Source organism: Enhydra lutris, unplaced genomic scaffold, assembly GCF_002288905.1.
Source record: "Enhydra lutris kenyoni isolate GAN:26980312 unplaced genomic scaffold, ASM228890v2 scaffoldscaffold92, whole genome shotgun sequence".
Classification (NCBI taxonomy): Eukaryota; Metazoa; Chordata; class Mammalia; order Carnivora; family Mustelidae; genus Enhydra; species Enhydra lutris.
Window position 1 is genome coordinate 1,777,375 of NW_019154176.1, and position 19,709 is coordinate 1,797,083.

At 56.2% G+C, this 19,709-nt stretch overlaps 4 protein-coding genes across 7 annotated transcripts in view; 3 read left to right on the top strand and 1 right to left on the bottom strand.

The window, feature by feature from the left end:
• The first annotated feature begins 82 nt into the window (after nt 1-82).
• On the top strand, nt 83-3,889 carry LOC111162428 (deoxyhypusine synthase). 2 transcript variants are annotated; one of them, XM_022526837.1, is made up of 9 exons: nt 83-411; nt 1,138-1,302; nt 1,531-1,652; nt 1,735-1,831; nt 1,912-1,998; nt 2,474-2,579; nt 2,658-2,761; nt 3,474-3,599; nt 3,684-3,889. In XM_022526837.1, the coding sequence occupies exons 1-9, from the start codon at nt 205-207 to the stop codon at nt 3,777-3,779; spliced, it is 1,110 nt and encodes a 369-aa protein (XP_022382545.1). In that variant the 5' UTR covers nt 83-204; the 3' UTR covers nt 3,780-3,889. The 2 variants fall into 2 exon arrangements, with proteins under 2 accessions (XP_022382545.1, XP_022382546.1); XM_022526838.1 differs by lacking the exon at nt 2,658-2,761 and having other exon boundaries at nt 2,474-2,584; nt 3,516-3,599.
• LOC111162429 (WD repeat domain 83) lies at nt 3,785-7,802 on the bottom strand. The gene is made up of 9 exons (XM_022526839.1): nt 7,690-7,802; nt 7,492-7,612; nt 7,304-7,409; nt 6,620-6,668; nt 6,418-6,544; nt 5,494-5,561; nt 5,291-5,399; nt 5,098-5,212; nt 3,785-4,088 (listed from the first exon to the last, which is right to left on the bottom strand). Exons 1-9 carry the CDS (start codon nt 7,790-7,792, stop codon nt 3,939-3,941), a joined length of 948 nt encoding a protein of 315 aa, XP_022382547.1. The 5' UTR covers nt 7,793-7,802; the 3' UTR covers nt 3,785-3,938.
• The window catches only part of LOC111162426 (mannosidase alpha class 2B member 1), a 19,660-nt gene continuing 7,145 nt past the window's right edge, over nt 7,195-19,709 (top strand). Inside the window, exons 1-13 of one of the 3 annotated variants that reach the window (XM_022526833.1) lie at nt 7,195-7,200; nt 10,341-10,528; nt 11,244-11,346; nt 11,513-11,686; nt 12,052-12,245; nt 13,149-13,281; nt 13,529-13,674; nt 14,977-15,093; nt 18,508-18,593; nt 18,676-18,796; nt 18,875-18,953; nt 19,141-19,250; nt 19,530-19,637. In XM_022526833.1, the coding sequence (XP_022382541.1) occupies nt 10,364-10,528; nt 11,244-11,346; nt 11,513-11,686; nt 12,052-12,245; nt 13,149-13,281; nt 13,529-13,674; nt 14,977-15,093; nt 18,508-18,593; nt 18,676-18,796; nt 18,875-18,953; nt 19,141-19,250; nt 19,530-19,637 (1,536 nt within the window). In that variant the 5' untranslated portion in view covers nt 7,195-7,200; nt 10,341-10,363. Of the gene's footprint in view, nt 7,201-10,339; nt 10,529-11,243; nt 11,347-11,512; nt 11,687-12,051; nt 12,246-13,148; nt 13,282-13,528; nt 13,675-14,976; nt 15,094-18,507; nt 18,594-18,675; nt 18,797-18,874; nt 18,954-19,140; nt 19,251-19,529; nt 19,638-19,709 lie in introns of those variants that run through there. The other 2 variants (XM_022526834.1, XM_022526835.1) reach the window with 2 other exon arrangements.
• LOC111162431 (WD repeat domain 83 opposite strand) lies at nt 8,127-9,547 on the top strand. Its single transcript, XM_022526840.1, has 4 exons — nt 8,127-8,247; nt 8,364-8,469; nt 8,987-9,084; nt 9,179-9,547. Exons 1-4 carry the CDS (start codon nt 8,198-8,200, stop codon nt 9,243-9,245), a joined length of 321 nt encoding a protein of 106 aa, XP_022382548.1. The 5' UTR covers nt 8,127-8,197; the 3' UTR covers nt 9,246-9,547.

Genomic DNA, 19,709 nt, shown 5'->3' on the forward strand with positions numbered 1-19,709 from the left:
GCACGCGCAAATATGGCCGCGCCCTGGATTATGGGACTCAAAGAAGGTCATGTGACTAAGCTACTTCCCGTCCCCCTCTGCAGGTTTTCCCGAGCCCTACTTCCTGTACTATCGTACAGAGCGCGTGCTGGGGTTTAGTGCGTTTGGAGGCCGCTGGAGGCCTGGCCTGGGACGGCTGTGATCTGGGAGTGCGGCCTCAGGAACATGGAGGGTCCTCCGGAAGGGAAGGCACCCGCGGCGGCGCTGGCCGCTGTGCTGAAGCACAGCTCGGCGCTACCCTCCGAGAGCTCCCAAGTCCGAGGCTACGACTTCAACCGCGGCGTGGACTACCGTGCGCTACTGGAGGCCTTCGGCACCACTGGCTTCCAGGCCACCAACTTCGGGCGCGCCGTGCAGCAAGTCAACGCCATGGTGAAGCCTGGGGCGGAACTTCCTGCATCGAGGGGGTGTGGCCTAGAGTAGCGGCAATGCAGTACTCGGAGGGGGCGGGGCTCCCTTGAGAAGGAGGAGCGTCCTTTGTTGGGCGGTCCAATAATTGGAGAGAGGCGGGACCCATTCTGGGCCGCAGTTTCTGTGCTGGGAAGAGGACGTTGTCTCCCCGCCCCCGGCCCCCATCCCCATAGCATTCTACAATCAGGATGAGGTTGAGACTGATTCTAGATAGGAGGCGAGTGAAAATGTTCTGAACTGTGCGGTTGAGGAGCCTAAGTCAGGCTCGGATTTGATTTTTTTTTTTTTAAAGATTTTATTTATTTGACAGACAGAGATCACAAGTAGGCAGAGAGAGAGGAGGAAGCAGGCTCCCCACTGAGCAGAGAGCCGGATGTGGGGCTTGATCCCAGGACCCTGGGATCATGACCTGAGCGGAAGGCAGAGGCTTTAACCCACTGAGCCTCCCAGGCGCCCCTCGGATTTGTTTTTTCCATCGGGGAAGGGGACCGGGCCTGCAAAGGTCGTGCTCTCCAATTCCTTGAAAAGGGGGTAAAACCTGAGCGTGTGCCTTGAGATTTGGACTGTGAATGGGGCGGAGCCTGCACAAAAGGCGTTCGTTCCGTGGCTACAGGTATTCCAGGTAGAAGTGGTAGGTGCGCTAGGGTTTGGGGCCAGAGGGTAACTTGACTCTGCCCTTACACCTAGATAGAGAAGAAACTGGAGCCGCTGTCACAGGATGAAGACCACCATGCAGACCTGACCCAGAGCCGGCGCCCACTTACTGGCTGCACCATCTTTCTGGGCTACACATCAAACCTCATCAGTTCAGGCATCCGTGAGACCATCCGTTACCTCGTGCAGCACAACATGGTGGGGACCTCATGGGGTTGTGGCCTTGGCCTTTCTAGGTCTTAGGGCAATAAAATTACTGGTGATTTAAATGACATAGGGAGATAGGGTCAGTTTTAAGCAGAGGGACACGATCTACTTTTGCTGTAGAGCTTGCCCCAAGGGTCACTGGGTTAGTATTGGGAGCTCTACCTGGGGTGAGGGCAGGGCCCCTCTTCCTGGGCCAATCTCCCTGACTTACGGCTGCAGGTGGACGTCTTAGTGACCACAGCTGGCGGCGTGGAGGAAGATTTTATCAAGTGCCTGGCACCCACGTACCTGGGCGATTTCAGTCTCAGGGGGAAGGAGCTACGTGAGAACGGGATCAACAGGTTGGGGGCCCTGAGTGGTGCTGAGCAAGGGAGCTGGGCTGGGGGTCCTGGGGCCTGATGCCCACATGCCTCGTGTTCACAGGATTGGAAACTTACTGGTGCCCAACGACAATTACTGCAAGTTTGAGGATTGGTTGATGCCCATTCTGGACCAGATGGTGCTGGAGCAGAACACGGAGGTGGGGCAGGAGCGACCTAGGCGCTGGCATGGTAGGAGTCGGGGCAGGCACTGTAGGCTGAAGTCATTGTCTCCTCCTAGGGTGTGAAGTGGACACCTTCCAAGATGATTGCCCGGCTGGGCAAGGAGATCAACAACCCAGAATCGGTGTATTACTGGGCCCAGAAGGTGAGGGGCTGGGTGGGGCCCGGATACCAGGCCTTGGTGTGTATTTGCTTGTTTCACCTTCATAGACCCCTGGAGAATCCGACACAGAGCTTAGGTGGTTTGTCTGAGGCTGCACAGCCACTGAGTGTGACCTTGGGATCCTGGCTCGTTTCCTAGACCTGGGATCAGTTGGGGCAACCATCATGGGGTGGGGCGTCTGGTCCCATGCTCCTCCAAGGCAGAGGTCCGGCAGAGTAGCGAGAACTGCCCTTCTTTGTCAGACACCATCCTTCGTGCTTTGTGATTTCCTCACTTAACGCTTCTTCGTCCATGAGGGAGGTGTTGTGTCCATTTTACAGTTGAGGAAACTGAGGCCCAGAAAACTTAAGCACTCTGCCCAGAATCAGGCAGAGAGGAGGGGATGCCACTGGGATAGGGACCAGCCTTCCCCCACTGGGCTCTGAGCTCCATTTGCTCTTGTCTTGCTGTTCCCCAGAATCACATCCCCGTGTTGAGCCCAGCGCTCACAGATGGCTCCCTGGGTGACATGATCTTCTTCCATTCCTACAAGAACCCAGGCTTGGTCCTGGACATCGTTGAGGGTGAGGCGCTGGGGCCACACGGGAGCAGGGGAGGAGGGCTGGCTGGATTCACAGCCTGACCACAGCACTCTTCTCCAGACCTGAGGCTCATCAACACGCAGGCCATCTTTGCCAAGCACACTGGGATGATCATCCTGGGCGGGGGTTTGGTCAAGCACCACATTGCCAACGCCAACCTCATGGTGAGTGGAGACGGGGCACCCGGTCCCTAGTGAGGGTGGACACGGGCTTGCCATGCAGCCATGCCTGTGCGCTAGGCCTGTGCCATGTGCCAGGGAGACAGCTGTGGACTAGACAGGCCAGGATCCCTGTCCTCCTGGACTGATGTTCTAGCCAGGGAGACAGGCAGCGAACAAGTGACATGCATGTCACATGGCAGTTAGCTCCTGTGGGAAAAAAATGAGGCATAACAAGATGGCAAGAGAAATGACGTTCTGGGAAAGACAGCCAGTAAGTACAGAAAATGGCCAGTGCAAAGGCTCTGGGGTGCCTGAATTAAGACCGGGGACAGTTAGCAGGCCGGTGAAGGGGAGCGGAGGTGACCAGCAGCAGGAGCCAGGCCTCCAGGGCTGCCACTTGGGAGCTCACAGGCGCCCTCTGGCATCTGTGGGGAATGGGGTAACATGGGGGGTCGGGTGAGGACTGATGGGTCCTTGATCAGAGTGGGCGTCATCTTTGTGTTTGGTGGCAGCTCTGCCCATCAACCCTACCAAACCCCAACCTTGTGCTCTGCTCATGCATGGACGTGGGGCCCTTTCCTATGAAGTGGGGGGCCACTCTGGGCTTCCTGCAGGCAGAACACAGCCCTTGGTCTCTTAGCTAGTGCCCCCCCACCTCCCCGCCATGTCCAGTGACTGGCTGACCAGCTCCCCCTGCCCTTGGCTCTCCCCACAGCGGAATGGGGCTGACTACTCTGTCTATATCAACACGGCCCAGGAGTTTGATGGCTCGGACTCTGGTGCCAGGCCAGATGAAGCTGTCTCCTGGGGCAAGATCCGGGTGGACGCACAGCCTGTCAAGGTGAGGGCCGGTCAGGCGGCTGGGGCGCACAGTCTCCCAGAGTGCGGCCGCGAGCCCTATGGTTCACTCACGTCCCCTCTGCAGGTCTACGCCGACGCCTCCCTCGTCTTCCCCCTGCTTGTGGCTGAAACCTTTGCCCAGAAGAGAGATGCCTTCATGCCCGAGAAGAATGAGGACTGAATGGCTATGGCTCAGGGAAGTCTCCCCTCTCCTGTATTTATTAGCTTGCAAACCCGGTCCCTTCCTCCCTCCTTCGTCAGCCATGTGTCTAAAATAAATGGTCTCCATGATCCTTTTGAGTCCGTGTCCATGTCTTTGGTGGCGGTGGGTCCCCCACCTTCACCCAGTGCCACCATCAGCCTCATAAGCCTCCTCCCGCCAGCACTGGACGCTGCCCCCCGTGGCGGTCAGCAGGCAGGGCTCCGTGGGGTGGAAGGCCAGCGACTGTACCACGCCGGGACCCACAGGAAGGGCCAGTGTCAGGGCGCCCTGTGGAGGGAAAGGGTGGGAAGCGGTTATCAGTGCGTCCCTCTCCCTTGACCTTCAGCCACCCACCGCTGACTGCTTGCCAGGCACCGCAAACCTCAGCTGCCCCAAAATGAACCCCTGAGTTGCTCTATCTTTTGGAGCACGTGTGGCTCAGGCCAAACATCCTGGGAGTCTTCTTCTTTCACACCTCCCACCCGTTTATGAGCAAGTGCTCCTGGCGCGGTCTTTAGACCATGTCTCGATCCACATCCACAGTCACCACCTTGCTCCAATGCTGTCCTGTCCTGGCTTCTCTGCCTTGCTGCTATCTGGGCTCTAGGGGCCCACGGGGCAGCCTCTGTGCTCACTTCCTTCATCAGCCTGCAGTCCCCGCTCAACGCATCTGGTCCCTTAAGCAGGCTCCAAATTGCTCTTCCCCCTTCGAAAATGTTCCTCCATGCGCTTCCCCACTCAGGGTGACTTTGGTAGACTCTCGTGAAGTAAGCAGAACACTGGCGTGTTCTCAGTTGCCAGAGAGAGCTGGGTCCGCAAGTCTCTGCCCCCCACCCCCAGCTTCCTCCATCCTATTAGGGGCATTACTTGCCCTGGCCAAGCCCCAGCCCTGAACCCATGAGGTCAGAATAATAGTCTGTTTCCAGTCTGACCTTCCCACCAGGCTGAGACCTATCAAGACAGGGCTCACGGGGTTTGGGACTAGAAACCATGGGGATGCTCAGAGGTAGCTCAGGGTTTCTGAACTATAGCCCCAACTCAGTGGGGGTCTGATGCGGCTGTTGGCCCCAGTTCCAAGGTCAGCTGGGCTTGAGTGACCTGCTGCTGCCACCGACCCACAGTACCTTTGTCTCCTGACCCAAGTGGGCCACACCTCCAAGCCTTAGCACACATGTTCCCTTTGCCAGGAATGCCCTTCCTGCTTTCTCTTTTCACTCACTCCTGCAAGCCCCCAGCTCTAATAGCATTCCCCTTTGCAGGTGTGGGAGTGACGGAGGAAAAGACAGAGGACGCTCACCTCCACCAGGTCCCAGAAGTACACCTTCCCGTCCTCGGAGCCGCTGACCACGTGTGTGTCACGCTCACTCAGACAGCAGTCCAGCTTGTACTCCTGGTTCTTATGGCCCGTGTACCTGGGGGTGGGAGGGGTCAGGAGGGTCTGGGTCCTAGCAGAGGGTTGCGGGGGGAGCTCCACGACCCCGAGGACTCACTCGCCCAGCAGCTCCCCTGTGTCCTTGTCTAGAAGCCGCAACGTGGAGTCCAGGCTGGAGACCAGGGTGCACTGCCCGTCCCGACTAAAGCAGGTACAGGTGATGGGGCCTGGGGGGTGGGGAGGGGCGCAGGTGGGTGAGGCTGGGGCCCCCTTTGCTGCCCCCAACTGGCCCTGCCTGCCCCACAGTCCCGCCACACTTACTGCCCACGTAGTCTGAGAAGAGCTGCCCCAATCTCAGGTCATAGCGCCTCACCCGGCCATCCACGGAGCTGCAAGAGGATGGATCCAGCTGAAGCATCAACTGGGGCCAGGAGGTCCATGGCTCCAGTCCCTGGATTTTCCCTGACCCCGCCAGGACCCCGGTTGGGGGGGGGGGGGTGCTGGGCTTGCCCTTCCTGTGCACCCTTCGCTGTCATGCTCACACTCAAGGCTAGACATGGGAAATAAACACTGAAATGAGTTCTTAAGTGGAATTCCCAGGCACTGGCTTTGAGACGGACACCCAGGGCCAATCAGGACCTACTCTATGGGTTTCTGATAGGCACTGAGCTGCCTCTCTGGGCTAGTCCTTGGGACACAGCTGCAACAAAGTCAGAGCACGTTGTGCCTCTAGAGCCTTACTGACTGAGAGTAATCTAGGAAGGCCTCGCTGAGGAGGTGACCTCTCAACTGGGACTTGAAGGATAAGGAGACAAACATGTGTGGTCCAGGAGATGATGTGTGGGAACAGACCAGCCAACAGTCTGCGGAGCCCTGCTTGGGAATTGTCATTGTTTGCCTCTTGCAACTAGAACGTCAGCCTGATGTGGGCCGAGATTTTCCCCTATTTCAATAACTGCTGTGCGTTTCCCAACAAAGAAAGTGGTATGCAAGAGAGGCTCAAAAACACTCTGAGTAAGGAGAAAGGGAGTCCCGGCGGAGAAAGAGCAACTGCAAAGGTCCGGACGTGAGAGCATGCTTGGCATATTAAGAGAAATGAGACGTGGAATGAATAAAAGCTAAAAGCTCAGCAGAGAGCACTGTGCAGGGCCTTGTAAGCTGAGGTGAGAAGAGCAGATTTTAATCTAAGTAGCAAGGCAGTGGTGATCCCCAGCAGGGCAGGGGTGAGGTCCTGGCTCCACTCACCCTGCCAGGACCTCATGGTCTGACACCTTCACACTGGATATGCCATCCCTGGCTTCGTCCAGCGTCTGCACTGGCTCAGGCCTCCGTGACCGGCAGTCCCAGCACCGTATGCTGGAATCGATAGAGCCTGTGAGGGCCAGCATGAAGGTGAGGTCACCTTTGGATTGCAGGGGTTAGCACCCTGCCTAGGCCCCAGACTCACCAGACAAGATGACTGTGGCCTCTTCATTAAACTGGACCGTGTTCACCTTCTGAGAGATGGGAATTGTTACTCAGAGGAGGCTGGACTTTGGAGGACTGGGATAAAGGCAGGTTCTGGGTGCTGGTTAAAGCAAGAGCAAAGAAGGGGCATCTGCCTTTGGCTCAGGTCATGATCCCAGGATCCTGGAATCGGGCCCCACTGAGAAGGGAACCTGCTTCTCCCTTTACCCGCCCCACTGCTTGTGCTCTCTCTAATAAGTAAACAAAATCTTTTCTTTAAGATTTTATTTATTTGTCAGAGAGAGAAAGCGAGTGAGCACAAACAGGGAGAGCAGCAGACAGAGGGAGAAGCAGGCTCCCCAGTGAGGTGGGAGTCTGAGGTGGGACTTGATCCCAGGATCCTTGGATCATGACCTGAGCCCAAGGCAGCCACTTAGCCGGCTAAGCCACCCAGGTGTCCCTCTAATAAGTAAATAAATAAGTAAATAAAATCTTAAAAAAATAAAAAGAAAGCAGAGGCTAGAGATAGGGGAGGTGAAAGATTTTGGGGGACATTGTATGCTGGGCCTTGAGGTGGGGGTGGTAATGGGTGGGGGTGGGAGGGTTCCCTGTCACCACCTACACGTCAATGCGGGTTTTCTCCACCATCCACGCTCTAATGAGGCCTCTTCTCGTTTGTACTCACCCCCGCGTGGCCCCGGAATTTACGCACGACCTGCCCCGATGCCACATCCCACAGCACCACCGCCTTGTCCCCGCCGCCGGAGCAGAGACTGCTGTTGTCAAAGGACCTGGAGGGCAAAGGAGGGAAGATCAGTGCTGACCTCAGATCCCGGTCTCTGCATCCGTATCTCGGACTGGCTCCCGGCTCACCCGGCCGCATCCAGCACCTCGTAACCGTGGCCGCTATACGTTCGCAGCAGCGTCCCCCGTAACGGATTCCACAGCTTCAGGGTCTTGTCGCTGCCGCACGTCAGACAGTAATTGCCATCCACTGGGAAACACCAGGAGGGGATTATAGGGCTGAGGACCTCAGAAGGCAGGAGAACCCGGAACGAAGAGGGAGCTCACCGTTAAATCGTACAGCTCGCACTGCCCCCTGCCCGCAGTCTAGCGTCTTCACCCGTTTTTGCGGCAGCTCCGGGCCCCGTGGTTTCGGCTCAGGAAAAGCCATTTGTTTCAGGTTCCCTTCCTCGCCTTACATCGGTCTGCATCAAGTCTGCATCGGTCTGCAACAAGGACTCCTAATCCTGTGGATCCACGCTCGGGTGTAACCTTATTGTCTTCCGTAGCCCACTTCCTATATCTCACTTCCGGTTCAAATATTTTGGCTTTTTTCGGGATAGTGTTTGGAATACTGAAACCTGATTCCAGCTTCTAGTTTTCTTTTCCCACTTCTTGTTTTCAAGAAACACTTCTGGTCTCTTCTAATTCTCTATCCCCCGGCTGGAAGGAGTCCTGGCCCCGCCCCTGGGAACGGAAGCTCGCAGTCTGTGGGTGTCACTCTAAAAGCCACCCTCCTTTTCCGCGCCGGAAGCTGCGACTCCTGCTGCGGAAGAGGCCCGACCTGGGGCCCGCCATGTCCGCTAACAACATGTCGGACCCACGAAGGCCGAACAAAGTGCTGAGGTGAGGACCCCAACCTCACGGGAACAGGGCTCGGGTTGTGGGGCGAGGTCCAGGGAAGCGCTTGTCCACTTCGGGGGCGGGACTTTGAGTGCCTCTGACCCTTGAGCCTACCGCAGGTACAAGCCCCCGCCGAGCGAGTGTAACCCGGCCTTGGACGACCCGACGCCGGACTACATGAACCTGCTCGGCATGATCTTCAGCATGTGCGGCCTCATGCTCAAGGTGGGCGGCGCCGAGTTTCCTTCGGTGTAGCTCCGCCTGACCACGAAGCCCGTGGTGGGAGCGGATTCGGAATGGAGCCGGGCTGGCGCTGAGGGGGCGGGGCCTGGGCCTGGCCGGGGGCGGGGCTGCGGTACTGCTCCGCGGAGAGAGCCAGAGCCGGAGGGGAAGCCGGGTTCAGGGTGGGTACCGGGGAGGTCGGCCTGATTTTAAAGTAATTTGGAGGGGACTCGTGGAGAAAGAATGGGGTTCTTAGCATCACGAGGCATGTCAAAGGCTACTCTTCTTAGGCCTGAGGGCATGTAGTGCTGTCAAGAAACGCAGGCCAAGAGGGTAGAACAAGAAACTGGGTACCTGGAGTAGGCTAGGGAGAATGGGACTGAGGGATTCTTGGGGATAAGATCCAGGTTGCATCGGGTGGAAACAGTGCGTTGGCACCCGTGTCTGGGAATGCCCCTATGGTGGCTCATTGGTGTGCCTGTCACTGACCGAATACCCCCATCCTCCTGCCTTTCCCCAGCTGAAGTGGTGCGCTTGGGTCGCTGTCTACTGCTCCTTCATCAGCTTTGCCAACTCCCGGAGCTCTGAGGACACTAAACAGATGATGAGTAGCTTCATGTGAGTCTAGGCTTAGAGAAGGAGGACTCTTGAGTAAGTGGGAGAGGGGGACCCAAGCCTACCCTTCCTGGACTGACACCTCTCTCCCCCTCAGGCTGTCCATCTCTGCCGTGGTGATGTCATATCTGCAGAACCCTCAGCCCATGACGCCCCCCTGGTGATGTCAGCCAAGGACTACTCTGTACACCTTCCCCCAGGCCTGGCCCCTGGCTGTTCGGCCCCTGCCCTCAGCTGCTGTCCTGGGCTTCTCTGAATGAGGCTGGATGGAGGGAACCTGACCCTTTCCCTGGGATTCCACTTCTGCTGGGCAGAGGAGAATTCCCTAGGCCTCCCCCACCTGCCTGCTTCCCCATCCTGCCTGCTGCTGGGGGAGATGCTGTCCATGTTTCTACGTGTATCCACTCGTTTCTTTTGTTGAAACCAGTTAATAATAAAGTTTTGCATTCTGGCTGTGTTTTGGGAACCTCTCCTGTGGATTGTGGGTGCTCTTCCTGGTGGGGGAGGGGCTCCAGCCTGGAGCCTTCTGGTCGTGGTGGTTCACTTGCTTCTTTCACAAGCCTTGTGACCTCAGTCAGCTGCCCGAGGCAGAGCAGGATCCCTGTCCTCTGGCAACTCAGCAGATGGGCTCTGCTGACCTCAGGAATGTGGGCTTTCATTTTCTTATCAGACAAATCGAATAATATCAGTGAACTGGATGGACTAGTAGGGATTGGGAAAAGCATGAAAGACTGAGTCCTCCCCCATCTGTCCCTCCTCACCTGAGTCCCATGGGTATTTCTTCCAGTCAGGCTGTATACCTTCCATCCTTAGTACCCCAGGGGGCAGTTCCTCTATGCGTAATCCTCATAGAACAGAACAGGACCACCATTAGCCCCTGCTCCTAGCCAAGCTAGGTCCCTCCAAGACCCTAGCCCTGAAGACCGACGGGACATCGTAGGATCCCAAGCACACATCCTCACCTCCTAAGCAAACTATACCCGGAGGAAAATCTGAAGACTTTTCGTCCACGGGGACAAAGGGCCACTCGGAGGCGGTGAGATATTAAAGGCTCCCCTGGCTAAACCAGCAACCAAGGGCGGACACGCCCAACGCCTCCCCACACTCCTAGTGTCCCCAGGGGCTAGCGAGAGCAGAGGGCTCAGTTCCGTGACTCGAAAGGCACCCTGGCCCCGCCCCCGCCAGCAGCCATTGGCTATGCAGGGTTCTGGGGGCGGGGTGTTTGTCCTGCCTTTGCAGGGCCCGGGAAGCCCCTGGAGGCGGCGGCGGCGGCGGCGGAGCCATGGGCGCCGACGCGCGGCCTTCGGGGGTCCGCGCTGGCGGTGGCGGCCGGGCCGTGGCAGGGCCCAAGACGGGCTCCCGCGCGCTGCAGCCACCGCTCCCGCCTCTCTCCTTCCTTTTTTTGTTGTTGGTGGCCGCGCCCGGCGCTCGGGCCGCGGGATACGAGGTGAGCGCGGCCCGGGAGCGGAAGCGTACGCAAGCTGGAGCGAAGACCCCCGAGTAGGGTCCAGGGGTGTGGGTGGGTATGTTCTGTGGGTGCCTAGTGAATGGTTGTTAATATGACAGTGTGGTCTGAAGGCATGCTTTGCGTCATTGAAAGGTCTGGCTGTGTGAGTCTGAGAACAGGGCTTTCCGTACCTGCTTCCTTCCTTCTGTGAGTGGGCTTGCCGGGAGTTTGCATGCATGCACTTAACTGTGTGTGGGCAGATGTGTGTATGTGGGGGCGGGGGGATGGCTTGAGAGCTGGGACCCTGAAGTCAGCCTGCCTGGAGTTCCAGTCAGGCTCCCTGACTTCCTGGCCCCGTGACTTGGGGCAAGTTACTTAACCACTCTGATCCTCAGTGCTCTCATCTGAAAATGAGATAATACTGCCCCCCACCCCCAGCTGCTTGCCACTTGCAAATGCCTAATAAACGTTTGCTACTACTGTTACGATTAACCCAGGGTGTGAATGAGAGCTGCCCTAAGGGGTCGTGTCAAGTGGGAGTTCTATCTGTATGCCCAACTCTGCGGCATCCTCCCTGGAAGGGCCTCGCTGGGTTTCTCTGGGTCACTCGCCTCTAGATCAAGACCTATGTTGTGCCTCCACCCCACCCCCGACCCCAGCCTGTTTCTTAACCCCGGTGTAACTGACAGGATGTGTATTTGGGGTCTCTGTGCAGACATGCCCCGTGGTGCATCCGGACATGCTCAACGTGCACCTGGTGGCCCACACGCATGACGATGTGGGCTGGCTCAAGACTGTGGACCAGTACTTTTATGGCAGTGAGTAGAGCAGGGGGACTTCCCCTTGGGGCTCCCATGGCCCCTTTGAGCCTTCAGATCCTTTGTGGGTTCTGGACATTGGGAGGGGAGACGTTGGCCAGCTTGGGCTCCTGTGTCTAAGAATGTCTCCCCTTGGCTCATTTGTCCCCGACCCCTGTGTCCACAGTCCAGAATGACGTCCAGCACGCGGGGGTGCAGTACATTCTAGACTCAGTCATCTCTTCCCTGCTGGTGGAGCCCACCCGCCGATTCATCTATGTGGAGATTGCCTTCTTCTCCCGTTGGTGGCACCAGCAGACAAATGCAACACAGGAAGTTGTGCGGGAGCTGGTACGCCAGGGTGAGCCTGCCTGAAGGAAGTGAAAAGAGGAAGCCCAGCTCGCTTCTGTTTCTGACCCTCCAGCTTTTGAGATTTTGTCATGTCCCCTGCAGTCTGCCTGTGCATGTGGCTCTGCCTGCCTGGAATGTCCCTTTATCTGTAGAACTCCTATACATCCCGCAGGGCCCCACCTCCAGGGGAGCCTCAGGGAAGCCTGCCACGCAGGGGGCCCTCTGTTCCATATCTGGCTACACTGGCCTGGGAGTGACCCCTCTTCTCCCTCCCGGCCTGGGTTTGCAGGCGGGCCTTCATATCCCCTGCATTGCCACCCCTGGCCCCAGTCCTGGCCTTGACAGTCCACCCAGATTTTGCCCTTCCTGGCACAGGACGCCTGGAGTTTGCCAACGGTGGCTGGGTGATGAACGATGAGGCAGCCACCCACTACGGAGCCATCATAGACCAGATGACGCTTGGGTTGCGCTTCCTGGAAAACACGTTTGGCAAAGATGGGCGCCCCCGTGTGGCCTGGCACATTGACCCCTTCGGTCACTCTCGGGAGCAGGCCTCGCTGTTCGCACAGGTGATTGCACAGCTTCGCTCCTAGCTCCTCCCTTGGCCCCTCAAGCCCCGCCCTTCCCTGCAAGCCCACTTCGACCAGGCCCTGTCCCCTGGCCCTCTGGCCCCTTGAGGCCCTGCCCCTTGGGTAAGCTGTCAATCCCATTAGTAGCCCCTCCCCCGCTCCCCCCAACCTTTTCGCTCTGCCTCTGCCCAGGCTGACCCTACTCCAGCTGGCTCTTCCCGGGTCCCACACCTGCCTCTCATTGGAGCTCTGGCCCCACCCTATTTGCTATGATCCCCGGTCCTCTCCGAAGCCAGGTGGTAGGTGGAGGCCTGCCTTGCTCTTCAAAAAGCTTCACAGTCTTTGGCATGATGGCGTCCCCTTTCCATTCTATGATCCCTTCCATTCTCAGGTTGCTTAAGGGGGAAAGCCTTAAGGTCAGGCCCTTTCCGAGCTGGGGAAGGTGGAGGTCTGTTCTAGCGTCGCACCCACCCCTCCCAGCCCTTCCTCAGTGTCACCTGACCCTTCCCCGGCTTCATAATGAGCTGAAACCCTTTCTGGTTTCTTTCTTTCTTTCTTTCTTTTTTTTTTTTTAAAGATTTTATTTATTTATTTGACAGACAGAGATCACAAGTAGGCAGAGAAGCAGGGGGAGAGAGAGGAGGAAGCAGGCTCCCTGCTGAGCAGAGAGCCCGATGTGGGGCTCGATCCCATGACCCTGGGATCATGACCTGAGCCGAAAGCAGAGGCTTTAACCCACTGAGCCAGCCAGGCGCCCCCCCTTTCTGGTTTCAGATCTGCTGCTTCTAACTGTGCTCTGACCCTCCCCTCCCATGCCGAGGGGACTGGTGGTTGGTGGGGAGAGGACTGGACTCCCACTTCTCCTGCTCTCTGATCCCAGTCCTCATCCCTCCCCACCTCCAGATGGGCTTTGATGGTTTCTTCTTCGGGCGTCTGGATTATCAAGATAAGAGCATGCGGAAGGAGAAGCAAGAGATGGAGCAGGTTTGGCGGGCTAGCGCCAGCCTGAAGCCCCCAGTGGCTGACCTCTTTACCAGTAAGGGGGCGGGATGGGGGCAGGGCTGGCCCCAGGGGCATGGGACCTTGGACCATGCTCAGAGGGCCCTGGGTTTGCTCTTATACATTTTTGTCCTTTTCCTGAAACTCTTAATAATTTATGAACAAGAACCCAGCATTTGCACTTTGCATGGGGCCCTGCAAATTCTGAGGTCCCTCCTGGGTGGGGCATGGCAGGCTTTGAGCCCAGGGCAGGTCCAGGGTGCTGAGCCTGGTGTGGCATGCAGGTGTGCTCCCCAATATGTACAACCCGCCGGAGAAACTGTGCTGGGACACGCTGTGCGCTGACAAGCCCTTTGTGGAGGACCCGCGCAGCCCGGAGTACAATGCCAAGGAGTTGGTCGATTACTTCCTACAGTTGGCCACTGCCCAGGTAAGCGTACTGTGCAGAGCCTGTGAGACTCGTGTTCATGATGCACCGGGCCCTTTCACGGCGCAGGCATTCCCTAACATCTCCTCATCACCCTTGGAGGAAGGTATCGTTCCATGCACCGTTGCCAGGCTCCCCTCCCAGATTTGTGTGCATTTCTGGTTAGAAGACTACAGACACCCTTTGCTGCCCCAAATGCTCACCAAGGTTGTGAGACAGCATGGCACAGTGCCTCAGTGCCCTCATCTGGGCCCCAGAAGAGTACTCAACAGCATGAGGCTATTTTCACATGTGTCCCTATGCTCCCCCGTGACCCAATTCCCCTCCCCTCTCCACTCCTCTATGTACACCCACACTTGTTTTTTTGTTTGTTTGTTTGTTTGTTTGTTTGTTTTTTTAAGATTTTTTATTTATTTATTTGACAGAGAGAGAGAGAGAGATCACAAATAGGCAGAGAGGCAGGCAGAGAGAGAGGGGGAAGCAGGCTCCCTGCTGAGCAGAGATTCCCGATGTGGGGCTCGATCCCAGAACCCCGGGATCATGACCCGAGCCAAAGGCAGAGGCTTTAACCCACTGAGCCACCCAGGCACCCCTGTTTGTTTTGTTTTTTAAAAGATTTTATTTATTTGACACAGAGAGAGGGAGAGATCACAAGTAGGCAGAGAGGCAGGCAGAAAGAGAGGGAAGCAGGTTCCCGGCTGAGCAGAGCGCCTAACACGGGGCTCGTTCCCAGAACCCTAAGACTATGACCTGAGCTGAAGGCAGAGGCTTAACCCACTGAGCTACCCAGGCGCCCCCACACTTGTTTTTTAAAAATTTATTTACTTATTATTTGTTAAAGATTTTATTTGGGAGAGAGAGAGAGCAAGAGTGTGAGTGCACACAAGCAGGGGTGGAGGGGCAGAGGGAGAGGGAGAAGCAGATTCCCCACTGAGCAGGGAACCCAGTGCAGGGCCCGATCCCAGGACCCTGGGATCATGACCTGAGCTGAAGGCAGATGCCTAACTGACTGAGCCACCCAGGTGTCCCAAGACTTATTTATCTTAGAGAGAGAGAGCTCGACGGTGCAGGGGGAGGGGCAGAGAGAGAGGGAGAGAGAATCCTCAAGCCGACTCCCTGCTGAGTGTGGAGCCCAACGAGTGGCTTGATCCCTGAGATCACGACCTGAGCCAAAACCAAGAGTCAGATGCTCAGCCAGCTGAGCACCGCGCACCCGCACGTTTGACTGCATTTGTACCATGACGCTGTGGTCACAGGGGTGGCCCAGGACCCCCCGGCCTGAGCAATTCTCCATCCCCCCTACAGGGCCAGTACTACCGCACCAATCACACCATAATGACCATGGGCTCAGACTTCCAGTATGAGAATGCCAACATGTGGTTCAAGAACCTTGACCGGCTCATCCAGTTGGTCAACGCCCAGGTAGGAGTGCCAGCTCGTGGGAATGAGTGTGCTTGGACCCTTGGCCTTTGGGTCACATGCATCCCAGGGTGCGCTCTCTTAGTTTTCTCTTGCTACTCTAACGACCAACAAACGTAGTGGCGGGAAACAACAGAAATATATCATCTTACAGTTTTATAGGCCAGAAGTCGGACACAGTTCTCAGTGGGTTAAAAATCAAGATGTCAGCAGGGCTGGGTTCCTTCCTGAGGCTCTTGGGGAAAATGTCCTTGCCGTGTCCAACTTCTAGAAGCCTTCGGCATTCCTTGACTCACGCCTCCCTGTCCCTGTCTTGCCAGCCAGCCATGCAGCAGCTCTCTGAGTCTATCATCACATCTCTTTCACTGCCTCTTTCCTCTTCTGTTTTTCTAAAAATAAATAAATAAATAAATAAATAAATAAAAATTATTTATTTATTTGGAGAGAGAGAGTGTGTGCAGGCCAGCACAAGGAGGGGCAGAATCTTAGGCAGACTCCTCACTAATAAGCAAGAGCCAGATGCGGGGCTCCATCTCAAGTTGCTGAGATCATGACCTGAGCGGAAATCAAGGATTGGATGCTTAACTGACTGAACCACCCAGGCGCCCCCTCTCTTCCACTTTTATTTTATTTATTTATTTATTTATTTATTTTTTAAAAAAGATTTTATTTATCTATTTGACAGAGAGAGAGATCACAAGTAGGCAGGGAGGCAGGCAGAGAGAGGAGGAAGCAGGCTCCCTGCTGAGCAGAAAGCCCGATGCGGGACTCGATCCCAGGACCCTGAGATCATGACCTGAGCCAAAGGCAGTGGCTTAACCCACTGAGCCACCCAGGTGCCCCTCTCTTCCACTTTTAAAGACTTAATTTATCTATTTATTTGACAGATCACAAGTAGGCAGAGAGGCAGGCAGAGAGAGAGGAGGAATCAGGCTCCCCACCGAGCAGAGAGCCCGATGTGGGGCTCGATCCCAGGATTCTGGGACCACAACCCGAGCCGAAGGCAGAGGCTTTAACCCACTGAGCCACCCAGGCGCCCCCACTTTTAAAGACTCGTGATGACATTGGCCCTACAGATCATCCAGGATAAGCTGTTTTAAGGTCAGCTGGTCAGGAACCTGAACTCCATTTGCAAACTTAATTTCCCTTTGCCCTGCAACCTACCAGGTTCTGGGCACCAGGACTCAGACATCCTTGGGCCTCTCAAATCTGAAACGTCGTTCCCTTCAGTTCCATCCTCAGAGTTGTCTGCTGGCGGTCTCCATGTCCTCACCTTCCACTTACCCCAGCACCGCTCTTTCACCCAAAACACCCTCAGGGACATCACCAAGGCTTTCCCAAAGACATTTCCCAGTCCTCCCCGTGACCTGGAGGAGCCCTGGACACCTTGAGCACTTTCTTCTGTGAATACCATGGTCCTGAGCTGCCACAGGTTTTCTCCTGCACCAACCGCTCCTTTGCCTACTGCATTCTGTTGGAAGTACAGTCCCGTACTTCAAGTCCGTAGCTTGCCACTTAGTGGCTCTGTGACCCTGAGAAATATTCAGCACTCCGCCTTAGTTTTCCGATCTAGAAAATGGGCACAATGGTGGTTCCACCTGATAAGGCTGTTGGGGTTTAATGTGTTCGTTTACACAGATCTGTAGAACAGAGCCAGATCAATAGTCAGTATTATGGCGTTTGCTTATGACTGTTATTTGGGGCCGAACACCTTCTGCTTCTCATTTAACATGCAAGCTGAAATGTTTCCTCCTCCAGGAAGCCTTCACCAAACGCAAGTGGAGCTCTTGCCTTTTCCTCTGTGTGCACACAGTCCCCACAGAAACCTACGAGGTCACATCCAGGCTGATAGTAACAAATTGTCCGTTCAGTATCTCTCCTCCACTTGGCTGTGGATTCCAGGAGAGTCGGGCTGGGCTCTGCTTCTAGATTGTGCCTGAAATCCTGAGCATATTGAAGAAGCAAGTGGTTGGTTGTAGAGCGAATCCTGTGTGTGTGTGTGTGTGTGTGTGTGTGTATGTGTGTAACTGTGTATGTGACTGTGTGTGCAGGGGTAGACCTGTGGCTGTACATAGAGGCATGTAGTCCCATTCACTTCCCTTCCTTAACTCAAGTGTTTAGTGAGCACCTACAGTGTACCAGGCACTGGCTTCACGACACAAGCAGACCAAACATCTTTTTCTTCAGGGAGGAGGTCACCTTCTTGTTCCTTCATCTCCCGCAGTTGAAGGACTCTGTTCATTCTAACAGTGGTGTTGTTGAGCAATAACGGTGAGAAATGATGACTGCAGCCCTATAATGTCATTAGTTTTTCCACCAAAAAATTTTTTTTAAAGATTTTATTTATTTGACAGACATATCACAATTAGGTAGAGAGGCAGGCAGAGAGAGGGGGAAGCAGGCTCCCCGCTGAGCAGAGAGCCCAGTGTGGGGCTTGATCCCAGGACCCTGAGATCATGACCTGAGCTGAAGGCAGAGGCTTAACCCACTGAGCCAGCCAGGTGCCCCTCCACCAAAAAATTTTTAAAAAAATATTTTATTTATATATTTAAGATTTTTTTTTAATTCATTTGACAGAGAGAGAGAGATCACAAGTAGGCAGAGAGGCAGGCGGGGTGTGGGGGAGCAGGCTCCCAGCTGAGCAGAGAGCCCGACGTGGGGCTCGATGCCAGGACCCTGAGATTATGACCTGAGCCGAAAGCAGAGGCTCAACCCACTGAGCCACCCAGGCGCCCCTTTATTTATTTAGAGAGGGGGGTGAGCAGGGGAGGGACAGAGGGAGAAGGAGAGAGAATCTCAGGCAGACTCCGTGCTGACTGCAGAGCCTTAGGCGGGGCCCATCTCATGAGCCTGAGATCATGACCTGAGCCCAAATCAGGAGTCCCACGCTTCACCAACTGAGCCACCCAGGTGCCCCCGCCAAATATTTTAAAAATAAAATTGGAATGATAAAAAGGTTTAGTAGAAATTTCAGGTTTAGGGGTGCCTGGATGACTCAGTCATTAAGAGTCTGCCTTTGGCTCAGGTCATGATCCCAGGGTCCTGGGATTGGCCCCGCGTGGGGCTCCCTGTTTGTTGGGGAGCCTGCTTCTCCCTCTCCCACTCCCCCTGCTTTTCTTCCCTCTCTCACGCCCTCTCTCTTTCTCTGTCAGATAAATAAATAAAATCTAAAAAAAAAAAAAATTCAGGTTTATTCTTGCATCCGTGACATCCTTTCCATGGTGGTAATATTGAGCTGCTGCCCAAATCCAGTCTCACACTGGGCCATTGGTTTGCACTCAAAATGTGTACTAAGAGAATCTGAACCCACCGCATGATGAAGGTGCGCACACGTGTGTGAGGATGTGTGTGCACACCTGTGGGCCCCCTGGGAAGGTGCAGACTCCCGAGGGCTCACACACGGACACCTCCCCTCAGCAGCAGGCCAACGGGAGCCGCGTCAATGTTCTCTACTCCACTCCCGCCTGTTACCTCTGGGAGCTGAACAAGGCCAACCTCACCTGGTATTTGGGGGAAATGGGAGCTTGGGGGGGTTGGCCTGCCCTTTGGGTCGTGACCCTGCCCTCAATACCTCTGCCGCTGCAGGTCTGTAAAGCAGGATGACTTCTTTCCCTACGCCGACGGCCCCTACAAGTTCTGGACTGGCTACTTCTCCAGCCGGCCGGCCCTCAAACGCTACGAGCGCCTCAGCTACAACTTTCTGCAGGTGAGTGGGTCCTGGGCTCAAGGAGCGCCCAGGGGTCCCAACAGGGCCGGGGCCCTAATACAGCCCCTCTGTCCCCAGGTGTGCAACCAGCTGGAGGCACTGGCGGGTCCGGTGGCCAACGTGGGACCCTATGGCTCAGGAGACAGTGCACCCCTCAGTAGGTGTTGAGACGATGAGGGGATGGGGGTGTGTCCAAAGCTTGGCCCAGACCCTTGGCAACCCCATTGAGCCCTTTCTTGAAGCTCCTCGCGACCCCGCCCTCCCACACGTGATCTCTCCCGTCTCCTTGGGGTCTGGACTGAGAGTCCCGTGGAGACCCCACCCGGTTTACCGTCTGCCTGCAGATGAGGCGATGGCGGTGCTCCAGCATCACGACGCGGTCAGCGGCACCTCCCGGCAGCACGTGGCCAATGACTACGCGCGCCAGCTTGCGGCCGGCTGGGGGCCCTGCGAGGTGCGCGGGGTGGGGCCGGGGAAGGGGTGGGGCTTGGGAGAGGCGGGTATAGAATGAAAGGGCGGAGACAGGGGGAGGCGTGGTCAAAGCAGTGGGTGGAGTCTAAGCTGCCTTATGGGGCGGGGCCTGGGAGGAGAGAGGCGTGGAGCCTCTCTCTGGGTGGAGCCTAGAAGCACTCATGGGCGGGGACAGGCAAGGGCCGGGGTCGGAAGGGGACAGAGGGAAGACCCGGGTGGGAGTCCAGAGCTGACCCGTGGACCTTTATGCTCCCTCCCACAGATTCTCCTGAGCAATGCGCTGGCGCGGCTCAGCGGCTCCAAGGAGGACTTCACTTACTGCCGCAACCTCAACGTCAGTGTCTGTCCGCTCAGCCAGACAGCGAAGAGCGTGAGCCGGGCTCAGGCTGGAGGGCGGGGCAGGGAGGCAGGTGGGTGGGACAGCACTAGAAACTGAGGACGG